The 18,382-nt window shown below is 39.0% G+C and overlaps 1 protein-coding gene across 2 annotated transcripts in view; it reads right to left on the bottom strand.

Annotated features, from left to right (window-relative positions):
• Nucleotides 1–4,400: 4,400 nt before the first annotated feature.
• Nucleotides 4,401–18,382, bottom strand: part of LOC113131509 (cadherin 1, type 1, E-cadherin (epithelial)) — a 28,451-nt gene continuing 14,469 nt past the window's right edge. Inside the window, exons 9-23 of one of the 2 annotated variants that reach the window (XM_026308858.2) lie at nucleotides 16,972–17,100; nucleotides 16,574–16,714; nucleotides 15,720–15,875; nucleotides 14,521–14,665; nucleotides 13,880–14,052; nucleotides 13,489–13,617; nucleotides 12,733–12,921; nucleotides 11,147–11,391; nucleotides 9,224–9,366; nucleotides 8,848–8,939; nucleotides 8,484–8,616; nucleotides 7,729–7,947; nucleotides 6,225–6,355; nucleotides 5,452–5,595; nucleotides 4,401–5,112 (exon numbers count right to left, since the gene is read on the bottom strand). In XM_026308858.2, coding sequence (XP_026164643.1) covers nucleotides 4,900–5,112; nucleotides 5,452–5,595; nucleotides 6,225–6,355; nucleotides 7,729–7,947; nucleotides 8,484–8,616; nucleotides 8,848–8,939; nucleotides 9,224–9,366; nucleotides 11,147–11,391; nucleotides 12,733–12,921; nucleotides 13,489–13,617; nucleotides 13,880–14,052; nucleotides 14,521–14,665; nucleotides 15,720–15,875; nucleotides 16,574–16,714; nucleotides 16,972–17,100 — 2,382 coding nt within the window. In that variant the 3' untranslated portion in view covers nucleotides 4,401–4,899. The remainder of the gene's footprint in view (nucleotides 5,113–5,451; nucleotides 5,596–6,224; nucleotides 6,356–7,728; nucleotides 7,948–8,483; nucleotides 8,617–8,847; nucleotides 8,940–9,223; nucleotides 9,367–11,146; nucleotides 11,392–12,732; nucleotides 12,922–13,488; nucleotides 13,618–13,879; nucleotides 14,053–14,520; nucleotides 14,666–15,719; nucleotides 15,876–16,573; nucleotides 16,715–16,971; nucleotides 17,101–18,382) is intronic. The other variant, XM_026308859.2, reaches the window with a different exon arrangement.

Here is an 18,382-nt window from a genome sequence, read left to right on the forward strand (position 1 = left end):
GTAAGTGTGGCGGACGCACTGGTGGCCCAATTGTGTGAGTAGTGGCAGTGTCACCGGCAGAGTCTGTTTCTTCCCCGAGAAGCCCATAACTGTGGTAGTCTGGGTCGACAGCGTAGATTCTGAGGTGGTGTTCAAAGTGGAGCATTTTGCCCCAGTGTCGACCAAAAACGACAACTTCATGTAATTGACCATCACGGGCAGCAGCGGATCCGCCGTAGTTTTACTGCTGTCCGGGCCTCTCGATGGGGTGTATCATTCTTGGTAGGGATCATCCCAGGTCACGGGAGATCCCCAGTTCATCACTGGCATGTTGTAGGATGGAGGGCCACCTCGTCCACGATACGAACCGGCACCCTGTCCCCCCCGGGCTCTTCCTCAGGCGAAGTAACCTCTGTGAGGACAGTCTTTTACCCAATGTTCTGTGTCCCCACATAGGAAGCATACATTTCGAGGTGGGCCCCCACGCCCCCCGCATCCTCTCCATCCATTTCCCCCCTCGGAGCTCCCCTGTACCCCCTTCTGTTCACCGGTAAACGGCGATTCGGCTCCCAGGGCGGTATGGGAAACAGGTCCGGGGATTCTGGAGCATCCATTCCCCATTGCCACATCAATTTCTTTGGTTCCTCGTTGTTCTCCTTCTTTTTTCTGAATTAACCCTTTCCCGGGCCTCTGACAGCTGTCTTTTTTAAAAGCTGAGTTTGGAGGCCCTTATTCTGCTCGTCTTCCTTTTGCAGTTGTTGCTGAACACGAGTCAGATGGTGCACCAGATGTCTCTCCCACACTACAGAGTCAGCCCCCTGTAAATCAGAATTGTCACACATAGCAGTTTTTACCTTCTCCGGTACTCCCTCCAACACCGCCTGTCTATACCACTCCCTCTGGGGCCCTGGTTTGCCAGGATGACACCCAGTATGACGCACCCACAGTTCCTTAGTCTGATCCAAGAAGATCCTTGGATTTTCTTTCGAATTCCATGCCAGTTTGGGCACGGCGGATGAAGTGGGTAATGGATATTTTTCTCTAATCACCCTGCTCAGGTCACCAGCCCATTGCGCAAACGGCTTCTCATCCTGCTGGCGCAAAGTCCCTGCTGCCCTCTCAAGGTCTCGTGCATCTATACTGGTCAGGCACCTCTGAATAACCGCCCTAAAGTCTCCCAATGCCAATCTCTGCCCTGCGATCAGCTTGTCCAATTTGCCAAGCCACAAACCTCCTCCCTCTGCCACTGGGGGAAGTTGATCCACCAACACCTGCACATCCCCGAGCCCATACGGCCGATACTTCACACTTCCTTCCGAAGCCAACAAGGGTGGTTTTAAAGAATGATGCTGATTTACCTCCCCGTCCTCCAGTCGGTCCTTTTCATCCTCGCTGCTCTCAATGGATTGGGTGGACTGATTGGGGAAAGGTGGGGGACCCTTGGGGGGTCCCCATGATCTGAGCTTTTGGCAATTAGTTCTCACTAGGACCTGGATCCTCTAGTTTACCAGTCACCTTTCCAGCTGAGCCGTTCATTTCTTCTTCCTCAGCCTCCTTCATCTCTGGACCTCATGTTCCTTCCGCCCAGAGGACTATCTGTCCTGTCTTTGGGTGTCTTTGTGGGGTGAACTTCAGCAAAACTTCCCGGTCTAATATCTGTGGGTCTGTCCACCTGTCAGTACTTACCTTCGTCTCAGGAGGTGTTTGAATATGAACGTTCCTGGGGCCTCCCTCTCTATGTGCTCTGTCTGCAAAAGGAACAGGTTCTGCCGCGTGATCCGGGGAGCTTCATCCACTTCCAGAGGGAGTTAACTTCAAAGTTTCCCAATCGATGTACTCTTTATAGCCTGATTTCTGTGTGTGGACCTGTGGACTAGGCTGAGGCAGATCAGGCACTTGCAATTCTCCTTTTTTGATCTCTATTACAGGATATAGAGTAGGAACCGAGGGTGCAGATGGACTACTTACGAAATAAGGTGGCGGCAATTTCTCATCAGTTCCCTCTTTGGCCTTCCATGTCTTATCCTTGTGTAGATGCTGGGTACTCTGCCACAGCAGGGCTGCCTCCTCTTCCTGTTTTCTCTGTCTGAACTTACCTTTACTAAGGATGGAAGCTTTTTCTCCTTCCATTCCTGCTTCCTTGGCCCGTTTCTCGTGTCCATGTGCCTTCTCCCATATCCATGGGATCAGGGCAGCTCGATCCTGTGGGTTTCTTCCTTTTTCCTTAATCAAACCATTAACTTCTTCCTATATTGTTCTTCCATTTCTTCTTTTGTATTCTTCTGCCCCTGCTTCAGCCGACCTGCCGCCAGGGTTGATGGCACCTGAGTTTCCAGTTTCACCCATTTTTCAGACGGGCCCCATTCCTCATCACTTACCTGTTGGTCCAGGTGTCTTTCCATTGTTATATTCAAGTCTGCCTTCCAAATTAATGCATGGTCTATCTTTATTTTGTATATTGTTGCTATTATTATTCTTTATTATTCTTCTTATATTTATTTATTATCATTTATTCTTGTATTATATATTTATTTTATTTTTATTTATTTGTTTATTATTATTGTTATTATTATTATTTATTTATTTTATTCTATCTTATTTTATTTATTTATTTATTTATTTATTTTATTTATTAATTTATCCCCTCCTCACCAGAGGGGGCTCTATCTATAGTTATTATTATCCCTAGTTGTTTCAGGAGAGGGAGCCAAATAAATTATAATACAATTCCCTCTTCCTCCAGTAGAGGGAACCAAATATAGGCGGAGCCTTACTTACCTTACCTTCTCTCACTTCCGCGTTTCTCTCTGTCTTCACAAACCCCGCGCCCCTACACTTCCTCTCTCTCTCTATCTCTGGCGCTTTCCACACACACACACTTACTGTCCTCACTCCCCACTCCTTAATTCACACTGACATAGATTCACTCAAACTTCCTCGAGATCCACACAAATGCACAATATTTAAAACCTACAATTCTACACAACCTATCTAACACAGCGTCCTTTGTTTATGAGTCAATCCGACATGACTTATTATTTCGGGGTTCCCCAGTTCCCCGGGTCTTGCAACCCAGCTCTGCCAGTCCCCCGTCGGGAACTGGTGGGTCCGCCACAACCGGGAATAAAAGCTTAAAGCCCACCGATCCAACACGGTTTTTCTATTATTACCTATCCAACAAGGTTTATTTCTATTACCGATCCAACACGGTTTTATTTCTTTTTTTCGTCAATCGATCCAACACGAAATGACGACCTACCACCCCAAACCGTCCAAATTTATAACTATCCCGATTCACACATTGACAATTGTAATTTTAGAATATGCCAATTATGCAGAATTCATGAAAAGGTTTCTGCTAACCTGTCTGTGGCGCCAAGTATATTGTCAATGCGTTCCTCAGGCAGTCAGTCCAATTTTCCTCATCCCAGTACGGGCCACCAAATTGTTGAGTTCGCATTTAACTTACCCAGGTCCGTTTGATGAGGAAGTACACAAAGACGTCTGGAGTGGTTCAGCTGATCATAGGTTTTATTTAAAACTATACAGAGCGCTCTGGAGATCAACCCTCATGGGACACACGGAGAGATCTGAGCTATAGGGGGAAACTATAGAATAGATATAGCTGATGGCCACCGCTCCAAATACCAGTACTTTTCCAGAAAAGGAATTTGGACTATTACCATATATGGAGTTGTCATTCCCTTTACCTTCCCTCATGGTAAAGACAGTGAAGAGCGGTGACCCTGTCACGTGTCTAAAACATACAGGAGTACACTTTACACACTATGCTGCATACTAGTCACACAAAGTGTGTCTGCATTCCCACACATATCAATACAATATGTGAAATATTACTTTGTTGGGTAAAAGGATGTTTCAGTGCTCGTAGCAGAGATGGGAGAGAGGCAGCTTGTTACAGATTCCATGTGTAAACGGAAAAATAACTTCAGAAGCAACAGCCAAAACAACATTGAATAACCAGGTTGCTGCTGCTGGTGAAAGTAACGAAGACAGACAGAAACCTCTCCCTGTGGGAGTTATAGGTCCTTCTTCATATGTGGACTGAATGCTCATCTGTTAAAAGACAGCACAGTTGAAGCGATGCAATTAACCAAAATACATGGAAAGTCCTATTTGGGCTGTTAAAACGGCTTTCTTTCTAACTTCACAAAAGTGCCAGTTGCTCTAATGGCCACTTTAAACCTCAAGGCTGTAGTACTACTAATTTACAAAAAATACCATTCACAAATACATCTCTGTATTAAGATAACTTTATAAAAATTCAAAATGAAAGCATCTGTAGTACAGTAACTTTGTAAAGCAATTGACATTACAAGGTAATGATGTCAACTAAACATATTTTAAAAAAGCATCTACCTGAATTTCTATCATTTCTAATTTAATTTTTCAAACAGAAGAAAAATTTAACCATAGCAATAATACAACTACACACAAAAAAAAGTAAAGTACCTAGATCATACAAACATTACCAGTGCAACTGCAAGCATTTGTGTGCATGTCCAGTGTCACCCAGTTAGTACAAAGCAGGCTAAAATATCACAAAAATCATGACACAGAAAACATCAAAACATCAACACAGACTGAAGATGTACTGTCAAAACTCAATGGACAGAAAATAACCACAAAGCATCTTAGTCTTTAGCCTAGAAGTCAAACAGGGATCTAAAAATACAGGCAGACAACGACAAGGCTTCAACATTCAAAATGGGTCACTCGTAATAAAAAAAATAATAAACCCATACTCTGGTGTCTGAGCAGTGGCTGTTAACACTAATAGCACTGCACTGCAGGCCCCACAGAAAAAACATCTGTGGTTGTACTGATGTTGAGACTAGTATCCCTGGAACGCATTCATAAATCACAACAACTGAACAACCTTATTGTTCTTCAGTGCATTTACAGCATGTCATCTTCTCCTCCTCCATACATGTCAGCCAGCTTCTTAAAGCGGGGTCCCCATTCATTAAGGCAGTCGTAGTCATGGTCTCCGCTGCTTGATGAGTTCAGGGAGGAGAGGCTTCCTGCATCAGAGCCACCTCCCTCATAGTCAAACACCAGCAGGGAGTCGTAAGGGGGTGCTGTTGGGTCATTGTCAGCTGCCTTCAGGTTCTAAGAGATGAGCAGAGGTTCTCATTTTATAAAACTTCTGTTGTACAAAGTTCTGTTTCATATATTGCAGGATAAAGTCACAGAAAGTGGCAACAAATATCAAACTGTTAATAAAAACACCCTAATAAACCTCATGGTGTCTTCATGTTCTCTACATATAAGTGAATGCTTTGTCAATAAAAAAACAAAACAAACAAAAAAAAAACAAAACTGCTATTGTCCAAATTCTGAAAATGCTTTAGCAGAATTTGGAAAAATGAATATGCATAAAGATAAGCTGATTGAATTACACCATGTTAAAATGTAAAGTCTGGATGAACACTGGAATCTTTGACTCACATCATCAATGAAGTTGCCAATTTCCTCTGGGTTGGCAGGGCGAGGCCGGTACTGAGGTGCTGGCATGAAGTTTGGCACCACATCATTCCTGAACACCTCAGGTCGGTTATCCAGACCACGGTGGAGAACGCTCAGATCATAATCCTGAGGGGTTACACAGATACTGCAGTTTTCAGTCAACAGTTTCAATATATCAGTTTGTGCATTTCTACAATCAACATAATCTATGTTTTTGTAATATCTCTTGTAGTGCACAGTACCATAATCTGCCTCTTTGTAGTATGTTCATCTGAACATTGTCGAAACTAATCCTTACTCACTGCTTTGAAAATTACTGCAATGTGCATAAGATGAAGATAAAATTAAACTTTACTGATCCCACCGCACAGAAATTCACTAGTTAAAGCAGCTCACCAAAAAGCACTATTAGAAAAACAAAGCTGTAGATGTAATCAAAAATTGTGCGATTTTGAAGTATTTACAAAAATTAAAATTTAAATGTATTTTAAAAAACAAACAAAAAAAAACAAGCTTTTGTCACCCACAGCACCACTCGAACACTAATGTTTAAATACTCCAGAAGTGTCACGCTGGTGATGGCTAAAGCAGCTTGGTACAAATACAGAGCTCACTTCTTTTCTCACAGTTCCATATTTTTTTGACTTTTCAAACTTAGTCTTCAGTCTGTGCACTGCTTCGACCATTCTAAGTAACCAAATGCTGGGAATCTGACCTGCATAAAGAAATTAGTGGCAACCTGTGTCATCATTTACCTGATCATCTTCTCCACCTCCTTCTTCGTCATAGTAATAGATGTTGTCTCTGATATCATCGTCCTGCAGTAGAGGCTCCTTCTTCTCTCCTCTTCTCCGTCTGACAAACAGGAGCAGCAGCAGCACCAGCACTAAACATACCAAGGACAAAGATTAACCCAACACACTCACTGAGCTGAGACAGGAAATCTAAGATGGCCTGCAGCAGAGGTCAATGGTCAGAGTCAAGCCTGAAACGCAAGTCTGAAATGTTAATGTGTAACCCTAAGCATTTTTATGTGTTCTTTTAATTTTATATAGTTAATCTCATATCCTTTTTATTCAAAGTATGTTATGTAATTTTGGTTTTAATTTCACTCAATACACATAAATAAGAAAAGCTGAGTTGTCAAGTATACTTGTTGCTCCTAGTGGGCCAGGCAAGGCCCTGCAGCTGGTGTACAGTCAGCAAGTGAAGGAACTAAAACCTCACTTTAATCTTAATTTTTCACTTACTAAATCAAGTAGTCAAGATCCTTTTATCATAAGATGGAAGTAATGGGATGTATCTGATAGACACCATAGTAATGTCTGCGATAAGGGATTTTCATGCTGCACAAGGTTATTGTGCAGAGAGTCCCCCTCTCCCGAGGGACTTCGACATGGCATATAAGACTCAGAACAAAGAGCGATAGTCACTGATGCCTGGGGAATCACTCAGGTTTATGTGTTAATGTTGCAAGTGCATAATGAACCTTTGTTTAAGATTTGTTGAATGGAGAGTTTGATTTCAAACTTTAGGAGAGAAGAAAAGAGTCTGTGGTGGTCTGACGGCCTCACTCAGCCATGGCCGAAGAATTTTCCAAGACAATAGTTTGACCAAAGCAAACGCAAATAATTTTACTAGCAAGTGTTTTTGTGTTTGTGTGTGTGTGTCAGAGCCATACTGTTGCACTGAGTTATATATTCCTTCATTACCATTACCACAATGCAGGTTTTAGCAAAATTGTGCAGCAGATGTGTGCTCTCCCCCCCCCCCCCCCCCCCCCCCCCTCTCTCTCTGTACCTTCTGCAGGTGTCCCTGGAGCTGTATATTGCTGATGTGCGGTGGCCGCCCAAACTGAGCGCGGCTATGCAGGAGGTTTTTTCTTCCTTTAAAAGGGAGTTATTCCTCTCAACTGTCACCAAGTGCTTGCTCATAGGGGATTTGTTGGGTTTTGTTTTTGATTTTTGCAAAGTGCCTTGAGATGATTGTATTCTGATTTGGCACTATACAAATAAAACTGAACTGAACTGATGTCAGATCTCTGAATCATTCAGAGCTTTATGCATCACAGCTGATCATACAAACCGAAGCTATGAACACTAAAAGGCATATTTGCAGGTCAGGTTTTGACATGCTTTTAACAAAAGTTGTCATACGAAGCATCATGACTTTGTGGCCAACATTCCATCATTTCTATCTACAGTCCCTGGTTTTACTATGATATTTCCATAGTTAACTAATATTGGATAGCAGACTCACAGAGCAGCAACAAGAGGCCTCCTAGTATTCCCAGAATTACAGGCAGCCCGGTGCCAGCTGCAACACGATCTCCACAGATCACTTCTCCTCCAGTGCAGGCACAAACTTTGGCCTTAACAGTGCTGTCCTGCTCCAGGCCCAGGTTGTCAGCAACTCTGAGGACCACGGTGTAGTCATCAGGTGCCAAAGCAGTGGCTAAAGTCAGGATGATGCCTGTTTCTGCAGCAACAAAAATTCAAAAGAATTACTTTATATCTCCTGCAAAGTCATCCTTTTCAAAGAAAAACCCAAAATGAAGAACAAATTAGGTTCTTCCACAAGTAAACCTCATGACTATAAACTAGACAGCTTGCAAATGTGTCCCCCCCCCCCACTTACTACTACTGCAGCATTGCCTCCCACATTAACTTCAATCATTCAAATCTCAGCAAACCGTTTTTAAATTTATGACTCAAACATCTCGAACCCAAATCATATACATTTTTTGAAGCTTACTTTGTGCTCAGTTCAAATGTCAAAAAGTTTTGGTTATCTGAACAAAAATTTGAAGGACGTAACATATTTAAAAATATTTTTTTTGTCTATCAATCAACCAATTATGAACTGTGGGATCCTACAACTTTTTAAAAAGGCCATTAATGTTCTTTTCCACTAATGACTAGATATTTCACCATGTTTTAAGAGGGAAAAAAAAAAAAAAAACACTCCAGGAATCAGGAAACTTTCATTTTTAGTCATGTATTAATATTACATACTGGTGCTGTTCATCCTAGCAGTCCAGTTGGCTTTTGATGTGCCCTGTAAAGAGACACTGTATGGAGCAGCAAAGCCTGGCCCATCCTTGTCCATTACTGAGAGCAACTGAGGAACTGATTCCTTGTTACACACCTGAGAAAAAAAAACAAAAAAACAACAATGTCATATTTAAGCTTTTGTTTGTACTGATCATGTTACTGCACACCACTGGTTTCTGGCTGCTTTTACTACTGAAGTTAGCAATTAACTAATTATTTGATTTGCGTATCATAAATCATTCAACATTTTAATTTTCATCTGCATTCGTAACGCTCAAACACTTTTAGCTAAACACTCTTTAGCATTTTGACAAAGAAAACGCACCGCAATATCACGTTCTTCAATGGTGGGTGCATTGTCATTGACATCTTCAAGCTTTATGATCAGAGTACCAGTTCCTGTGGCTGGGATATTATCTGATGACAGATACACACAAACATACATAACAGAGCAAAATGCACACTTTCTGGGAAATCGCACACATCTTACTAGATTACACTTTTGTTTCTGAAGTAAAAAAAATGCCAAGTTGATATTCTTAGAGAAAAAAAAAAAAAAAAAAAGTGAGGGATTGTCATTGATGAGGACACATAGTGCCATTTGTAATGTATTTTGTTTAGATTTAATTATCCAATTTAAACAAACAAACAAACAACAAAAAAAGCCTTAACACAAAGGTAAGACTTGCCCTCCGACATACCATTGTCATATGCGCCAATGAGTGCTGTGTATTTGTCATCCTTGACAAAGTGGAACTCTCTGTCCATAGCACTTTTCACCTTTATTTCACCCGTATCTTTTTCCACTTCCAGCCAGCCTGCAGGGTCACTAATTATTTTGTACCTGGACGTTGACAAGACAATGACAATGATGATCAGCAAGCAACCTGATTACAACTAGTGTGCTTTATGTCGTCATTCAAATACTGGATTGCTTAAATAATACTTTATTAAGGTGCAATTTTCTGTTTTGGTTGGAAACAGTGGCAATTTAAGCTAGAGATATATGTTCACTTGTACACAGAAGTTACATTTGCTGAAAACAGAAATATTTAGGATTATGAAGGCTACAATAACCATGAACTACGTTTTATCATCACCTGAGGTGAATCCTTTCAACTCTTACTTCTTGATAGTGTACTTGATATCAGGACAGATACTGACCAGAAAGGTCTAAACGGAAATGCTGCATGTTACCTACTTAACCGAAAGCTGAGTATTTATGGTGGCGACTCAAAAGTTCACACAGTTTTACCACAGTATGTTTGCAAGTCCTGACAGTGGTGGTGTGTCAGAAATACAGTGATTTTAACCCTTCACCTGGCTTTAAAAAAAATATACATGAAAAAAAAAATAAAAATGCAGCTCTCCTTTCTGCCACCAGGTGTTGCAAAACCTATTAGCTGAAACTATTTGTATATAAAATGATATTTGTGAGGTATCTAACATTTTACAGTTAGAATTGTTTGCTAATGATACATCTTTTTTGTTTTGGGAATGATATAGCGAAATTAATTCATGATGTATAAATGGTCAAACTTTAAAAAATGGTTTGATGAATTGAATTTGATGAAATTATTTTTTAACTGGAATAAAACTAAATATATTTAAAAAAAAAAAAAAAAAAAAAAAATCATCACCTTAGAGGGAGCAAGTATTTACAAAAGAAAGCTATTAGAATTATAAAAGATAAGAGAGAGCACACTAATGGACTGTTCAAGTCAAAGCTTTTCAAATTTAATAATCTTTGTTTTGTAATTTGTAGCAGGAGGAAAGGTTATTTTCATGTCCATATATTCATGTTTTCTCACACGTTACACAAATGAGTTTCTTAGTTTATAGAGAAATTATGGAAATTGGTATTACGGTATTGAAAAGATGTACGTGTCATTCAGATGAAGACATTGTTTAAGAACAGTTTTGGAAAGTTATAGAAGAGGGTAAAACTATAGTGGTAGTTAATTGATAGTTATGATTGTTAATGTAACTTGTGCATATTTACAAGTTGTGATCAGATTTGGTTGAGGTGATGGTTGGCCCCATATTATCTTTTCTTTTCTGACTAAAAAAAAAAAAAAAAAAAAACAGGTATTGCACCAGATAATTATAATCTGTCACCTACAGACAATACAGTGTACAGTGTGCCCTGCTACAGTGCAAATGATGAACAGTCAAAGTAAAAGTGGCAACTTACAGCAGCAGAATGACACTTTGAATCGCTACTGCTGTACACATGCTTATTGTGTTAGTGGGTTAGAGGAGTAACGTGATGTTAACATGGATGTAATGTGTGAGTTGTGTGTGAGTGGTTTCAACAGGTATTCTATCAGGGACAGACAGATCACTGAGGTAAAACTGCCATTTTGGCAGTAAATATTTAACTGCAAAAAATTATAAGCAAAAGTTTACTAACTTTCACCTGAAAACTCTGTCTGGCCTTTAGTTCCTGTACTTTATTTTTTTTTTTTTTAAAAATCATAAAACTGAAGATATGCAGCTTCTCCATAACATTCACTAAAATAACTAATTTTATCCCTTGTAACATTCACCACCAGCAATTTTAAAGGTTTCATGAATAATTGCATTTAAATACATAATAAATAAAAGTAAGAATTTGATCTTACATGACTTTCTGTTTGCGTGCAGTATCTGGGTCAGAAGCAGTGTATATTGTCACATCACTGTCTACAGGAAGGTTCTCTGGTTTTGACACAAACTTCTCTTTTGGATCAAAGACTGGTGGTTCATTTACATCCTGAACATTCACAACCACTGTGGCAGTAGAAGTGGGCAACTTAATGGCAAAAGGAACCTCATTCTCCACTGTAACAAGTAGTGTGTGCTTGCTGGTCTTCTCAAAGTCAAGCCCCTGTTTGGAAGAATAAAAGCACATTTAATTTAACTGTAAGACAGGTTTTATCAATTCACAATTCATTTTACAACTGGCAATTTGCAAAGTGCTGGATCAATACTCAATTTACTTTGAATTATTTTGCTTAAAATTTTAAATGAAAGCTAAATAAATTGCATGTCATATTGCAACAATATATTCTTAAAGTGTGAATAAAGAGCATTATTGAAACCAATAGTGAATTAAGTATTGAACTGGCACTTTACAAATTGAAATGTCAATTGAAAATGATAAATGGGGGTCACATGAATAAAATAACCAAAAAAAAAAAAACAAAAAAAAACCTCTGCAATACATTTGACATGTTTACATACATGTTTTTAGGCCCTTACTATTTATCAACCATTTTTGTAAAGAGGGTCAAAAATGATATATCCAAAATAAAAAAGTGTTACTCAACTTCAACTATTTGTTTTGTTTGTCTTTTGGCATAATTAAGAGAAAACCTGCAGTGGTACCTTTGTTTGGAAAAGACTTTTTTTACTCCTCTGCCTTGTCCTGCGACTAATACAGCGAAGCGACTTATATGTGTATATTTAGTCATTTTTTCCAGTAGTCACTAGTGTTAGACGACACTCTTGACTCAGTTGAAGATAATACTGTACTGCTGAAAAAGTAAAAACATTTATGTTCACACTAAACTAACTTCTAGTGTAACAAGTGAAAATGCCACCCAAAAGAAAGGGCTATACTGCAGACTTCAAAGTGCAGGTAAAGTCTGCAGCTGAAACACAGTTTGGAGTGAGTGTCAGCATTCAGACAATCAGAGAGGAGGAGGAGATGCTGCTTCATCTCCCCCCACACAGAAGTAGCAACAAGCATTATGAAATTCATTTATCTAACATCATTAGATGAATGAATTTCATAATGCACTTCTGCTTGTTGTTGTCATGTCTAGTCTATGTTCTTCATAGGCTAATTTACACTATAGTTAGTATAATTAGAAATGTGACTTATACACTGAACTGACATATGTGTTTTTTTCTCTTCAACAAGGCTGTTTTTGCTAAAATTGTGAAAAATTTATAGTCCAGAATATACGGTATACTACAAATGAGTTTTGTGCATCGTTCAGAAGAATACACAGAAAATCTAGTACAGACTAATACATACAAAGTAGTAACCAAGAGTGTCTCACAACTGGGACACTATAGTTTAAAAATTAAACCATAAACAGTGACTGCCATTTATTTATTACAAGAAGTTGTACAAGAAAAAAAAAAAAAAAAAGTAATTCATAAAATGAAAATTTTTATTGCTCCAACAATACTGTGCCTTATTTAATCATTTAGTTCTTACCTTTACAGTAGTAATGATTCCTTCTTGCTTATTATTTCCTGATGTTGTGATGTTGAAAAGGCCTCTAGGATCACCAGCAATAATTTTGAACTTTGCGTTCCAGGCTAGGGATTGAGGCTCATCATCATCAGTTACCGACATTGTGACCACCAGAGCACCCACTTTATTTTCCGCTACTGTTACTTCATACTGGGAGAATATAAAAGATAGGTTAAAATCGTGAGAAACAAACGAACTGCGAGCTTGCTAACTAAACTGGGGCTGAAATTGGCCTTAATTTCTTAATATGTGCTATCTTTGGAGGTCAGCTTCATATGAATCACTCAAGTCAATAAGTGTTTAAAAATATTATCTAATGTTAAATTTGAGCTTATTATTATAAAGTGTCATCACACATGACATTTATTTTTTTAAAGATTCAGTTAAATCAAACTTCCAGGACCAAAATATAGATCTATCTTACTTAAACTAGTAAGAAAATTTAAAAAAAAAAAAAAAAAAAAGATCAGTCATTAATGCTCAAAAAAAAAAAAAAGATGCTGGGCTATATTCTTCAGCAAACTTGTGGATGCCTCATGACAAAGACACACTGAACACATTTAAAAACTGATTAGAGTTCTTAACCGGATCTCATGCAGCGTGGTGGGAACGCCAAAGTTTAGCAGATCTGCAAGGGTGCTAATGTACAACAGGATAACTGTTCTTCAAGGGAGTGGTTTAATAGTACATGTGCAGTTAGAGGTACATGGTACTTACAGAGGTCTCTGTGAATACTGGAGCATTGTCGTTGCTATCTGTTACGGTGAGGATTACTTTGGCTTCTGTACTCAACCCTTCTCCCACCATGTCTCCTGCCTGCACCACCAGTGTGTACTTTGGGTATTTCTGTTCAAGGAGACACACAATGAGTTTAACCAATCAACAGGAAGCTTAAATAAATATTCTGCCACTGTTGTACAAACTTAAATGCAGGTTAGTCAACTCTGAGATTTGTAGTTGGGTCCATGTCAAGAACAAGCTAAATACATGCTAGACCCAATGTACTAAACACACACACACCAAAACTCAATGGTTATGTTCAAAATCAAAAACAGGAGTTTGTTGAAAACACATTAACACTTAAAACATAATTGAAACACTCCCTTACCTCTCTGTCTAGCCCACTGGCACCAACTCTGATGACACCAGTGACTGAGTTGATCAAAAAAAGGGGGTCACTGGGTAATTGTGGGTCCTGGCTCATAATACGGTACCGGATTATCGCGTTGTCCATGGTTGGGTCATCTATATCTGTGGCCACAACTTTAATCACCTCAAAATCTGGAGAGAGGAATTTGGAAGTATAAACGAAATTCAGAGCATTCTTAAAATATTCAGAGCACATAATCAAGTTGATTTACAAAATAAAACTGGGCTGTACAGGCATGAGAGAGAGAGAGAACATAAATAGAGACAAGAGTTGGATACTTTTCATCCCAACTTACACTAGAACCGGAATGTGCAACCCTTCTCCTCAAGGGCCACTGCCCTCCTTGTTTTCCAACTATCCCTGCCCTACGCAATGCTAAGTACCTGGGTCAGGTATGTTCACCCCTGAAATAGACATAGCCCCATTCTGAAGTGCACCTCCACTGTAGAGTCTTCTCCCACTGTGTTGAAGCTGATCCTGGATTGTACTATTGTCAGAGTTTAGGGCAAACATAAGTAGCTCTGTTCTGCACTCTTCTCTGTTAAAACAAATTTCTTGAGCACCAACCATTTTTTCAGACTTAAATAAAATGCACTGACCTATGGGTGATGCCTCGGGAACTTCTCCAAGGAAAGTGTCTTGAGCAAAGATGGGTCTGTTGTCATTCTGGTCAATTACATTCACCACAATTTCCATAGGTGCCTCCGCATTTCCTGTACCTTCTGCCACGGCATGTGCTGTCAACTGCAGACATTTGTATTATAATACTGAAAATAAATTTGAAATCTTTTCTTACTGGAAGAACTATAGGAGAAGACATTATCCCATTTAAAAAAGTCAGCTTGTGGCATCTAATACCTATGCATGTTAGAGAAATATATACTTACTGCTCTTTCTCTAGTAAACTCAAATTGTGAAAGAAATAACCAGATATATGAACATTACAATAACAGCAGCTTTGGCCTGCTATCTCTTATCTGTGAGATTTGTTTAAGAGTTATAATCATACCATAATTATAAGAAAAAGTATTGGCACTTTTTGCAATTTCCTGGTTTTCCTATAGTTTGCCAAAAATCACCTTGACACAAACACCACTGGGAAAATGTCTTGTGGACAGATGAAACAAAGGTAGAACTGTTTTGGCCCAGTCAGAGGCCAGACCTCAACCCAGTAAAGATGCTGTGGAATGACCTCAAGTGAGTCCTAAGAATATGGCTGAGCTGAGGCAATTCTGTAAAGAAAAACCATTCAAAATTCCTCTTTAATGTTGTGCAGATCTTTTCCACAGCTATAAGAAGTGCTTGTCACTTTTTCCATCATCTCATTGTATGTTTATTTGGTTCACTAAATAAAGACATGAAAGATCATAACTTTGCTTTATCCAGCTTAGAAACATCGTTGATATTTGTGAATGGGTTTATAAGGTGACCCTCATACCTTTGTGACCTCATAGTACCATATTATCCCAATAGGCCACTTCGCTCTCAGAGTGCAGGTCTACTTGTGGTTCCCAGAGTTTGACATTTTGGCTGGTCTTCTGACAGACCATTAAAGGCCTAAACATGCTCTTAGATATGTTAATATGATTGTTAAGGCTATAGTTAGTGATTGCAATATGTGAGTGTCCTCACAAACAGATGTACTAACACTTGTATGTATTCATGTTTCTTATGAAACAGGCTGCTCCAAAAGGAGCACATAATGCATTATGTGTTTTCTCCTAGGTCCCAGTCCGATCCTGAAAAGTGAACATAACCTCTATGGAAAAAGAAAAGTAATATCAGAACAGATGCTTACCATGTACCTAGCTTGCTTCTCTCTGTCCAGGGGTTGTGTGACATACAGAATACCATTATCTCTGTCCATTATGAAAAGACCAACAGGAGGCTGATCGGCTCCTGGACCAGTGATGCTGTAATAAATCTTCTTTTGTTTTCCTTTATCAGACCGGATCTAGACAAAACACATTAGACCTTAGTTATACCACTCAAGGATTACACTGTCAGTTAAAAGTTGATCATTAGAAATCAAATGTAAGTGCAGTAAGGACATATGCAGAGGTGTTTGACTTCCAAGGCAAAAACAAAGCAACCTGGTTAAAATAATCTACATAATACAAACAACTGTAACTCTGATTTAGGCACAAATGGGAAAAAAAAAACACAAATTAAAAACACAAGCAAATAAATTATAAGCAAATGAGCACTGCACACTGTTCACAATGGCTGCAGATTAGTTGCACCTATTCCTCTCTGCTCTGAGATCAAGGTTTCAGGTTTGGAACTGTAATACTGAAACCTGTATACACTTGCATGGTAAGCCACAGCTGGCTTTCAGATCTGTTGGCATCATGAATTTTGTTTGCCTGACTATGTTTGAACCCAAGATTTCTGGAAGCAAACAGACATCTGGCCCCTTAATAGCAGAGGAATGTGAAATCATCCTATGGTTATAAATTATGCACATAAACCAACAAGTATTGTGGAGGGCATATATTCATGAAGTATAAAAATATGAAAATTCACATTTTTGAGTGAAAAGAAAAATCTTTAAAAAAAAAAAAAAGTCTGGATTCAAGTACTGTGGAAACCAACAGAGGCATCTTATCCTACATCAAACTCTCACTTATAAAGGCCTTTAGTTCCTCTTACCTGAGATATTTTTTGGGGAAAGGGTCCACGGTTATTCTCAGCAACGGAGATGTCAGGAATAACCCAGTCTCTCTTCCTCCTTCTCATCCCCTCACCAGACTTGGGGAAATGCAGAACAGGCACCAATGGATTGCTTCCATCCTGTGAAAACAGGTACACTTGCAGTTAGTACAACAGCATAAAACTCCTAGAAAGCCAAAGAGAGCAGCAGGCATAATGGTGATTCCTTAAACACTCATAATACCATCATACTGCACCACTGCTTCATCATGATCAGGACAAAAACTTAACAGATCTGGTATGCCTAGTTAGGGTTCATGATTGTTGACTGGACAATTTTTCTACAGGGGAGGGGTTTATCAAATAATACATTCTGAGTTCAAGTATGTGGTACTTACAGAGGTATGCGTTAAGGCTGGAGCATTGTCGTTGCTATCTGCTATGGTGAGGATTACTTTGGCTTTTCCACTTAACCCTTCTCCCAACATGTCTGCTGCCTCTACCACCAATGTGTACTTTGGGTATTTCTGTTCAAGGAGACACACAATGAGTTTAACCCATCAACAGGAAGGCTAAATAAATATTCTGCCACTGTTTTACAAACTTCAGTGGAGCACAATGCATTCAGATGCTTCTCAAGTTAAAATTCAGCATATCTGCGTAACTGTGTGTTTTCATAGGATTTTATAATAACTATAACCCATGTCAAGATCAAGACTAATTTAAAGAGCTGCTTAAGTTTAAACAACTGCAATACTAGCTATTCACATAACCCTCAGCTGCATGTTTTACTACAAAACTAAGTGCCCACATGTATTCTAGTCAGTGTGATGAGATACTTTTTGTTATATATGATGACACAGTTTTAAATTCTGTAAATTAGACAGTCAAAATCCAAGTATGTTTTGGAAGTGATTTGACATATGTAATGTTTCCATTGTACTAATTATTAGTGTTGTCAAACTGCATTTAATTCAATATTAGATTCAACTTGTTAATAAACCCACCCACTGTTTTAATCACACCCTTGATCTTATTCTGACATATGGCATCGAAATTGAACATTTAATAGTTTTTCCCCCAAATCCTGTTTTGTCAGATCATTCTTTAATAACTTTTGAATTTAAGATGATGGATCATGCAGCGTTTGGAAGAAAATTCCACTACAGCAGATGTTTATCTGACAACGCTGTTAATACATTTAAGAAAATGATTCCATCTTTATTTACATCTACGCCAAGTACGAACACAGTGGAAGGCAGCTGCCTCAATCCCACTCCCTACCAAATTGATCATATTGTTGACAGTGCTGTAGCCTCACTGCGTGAAATGCTTGATACTGTGGCCCCTCTGAAAAAGAAGTTAGTGAATCAGAGGAGATTAGCCCCATGGTATAATTTACATATTCGTACCTTAAAGCAGGCATCACGAAGGCTGGAAAGGAAGTGGCATTCCACAAATTTAGATTTCTAGGCTGGAAAAACAGTCTACTAACATATAAAAAAGCTCTCCGTAAAGCCAGAACTGCATACTACTCATCACTAATAGAGGAAAATAAGAACAATCCCAGGTTTCTTTCCAACACTGTAGACAGGCTCAGCTCTGTTGAGCCCAATATTCCCTTAGCTCTCAGCAGTGATGAATTTATTAATTTCTTTACAAATAAAATCACAACTATTAGAGAGAAAATTCAGCAGATGCTTCCTATACCTGCAATAAATGAATCTTCTACTACAGTAGCTCTTGAATCATCTGTAAGACCTCAGTTATGTTTAGACTGCTTCTCTCCCATAGATCTCTCTGAATTTA

Source organism: Mastacembelus armatus, chromosome 15, assembly GCF_900324485.2.
Source record: "Mastacembelus armatus chromosome 15, fMasArm1.2, whole genome shotgun sequence".
In the NCBI taxonomy this organism is placed as follows: domain Eukaryota; kingdom Metazoa; phylum Chordata; class Actinopteri; order Synbranchiformes; family Mastacembelidae; genus Mastacembelus; species Mastacembelus armatus.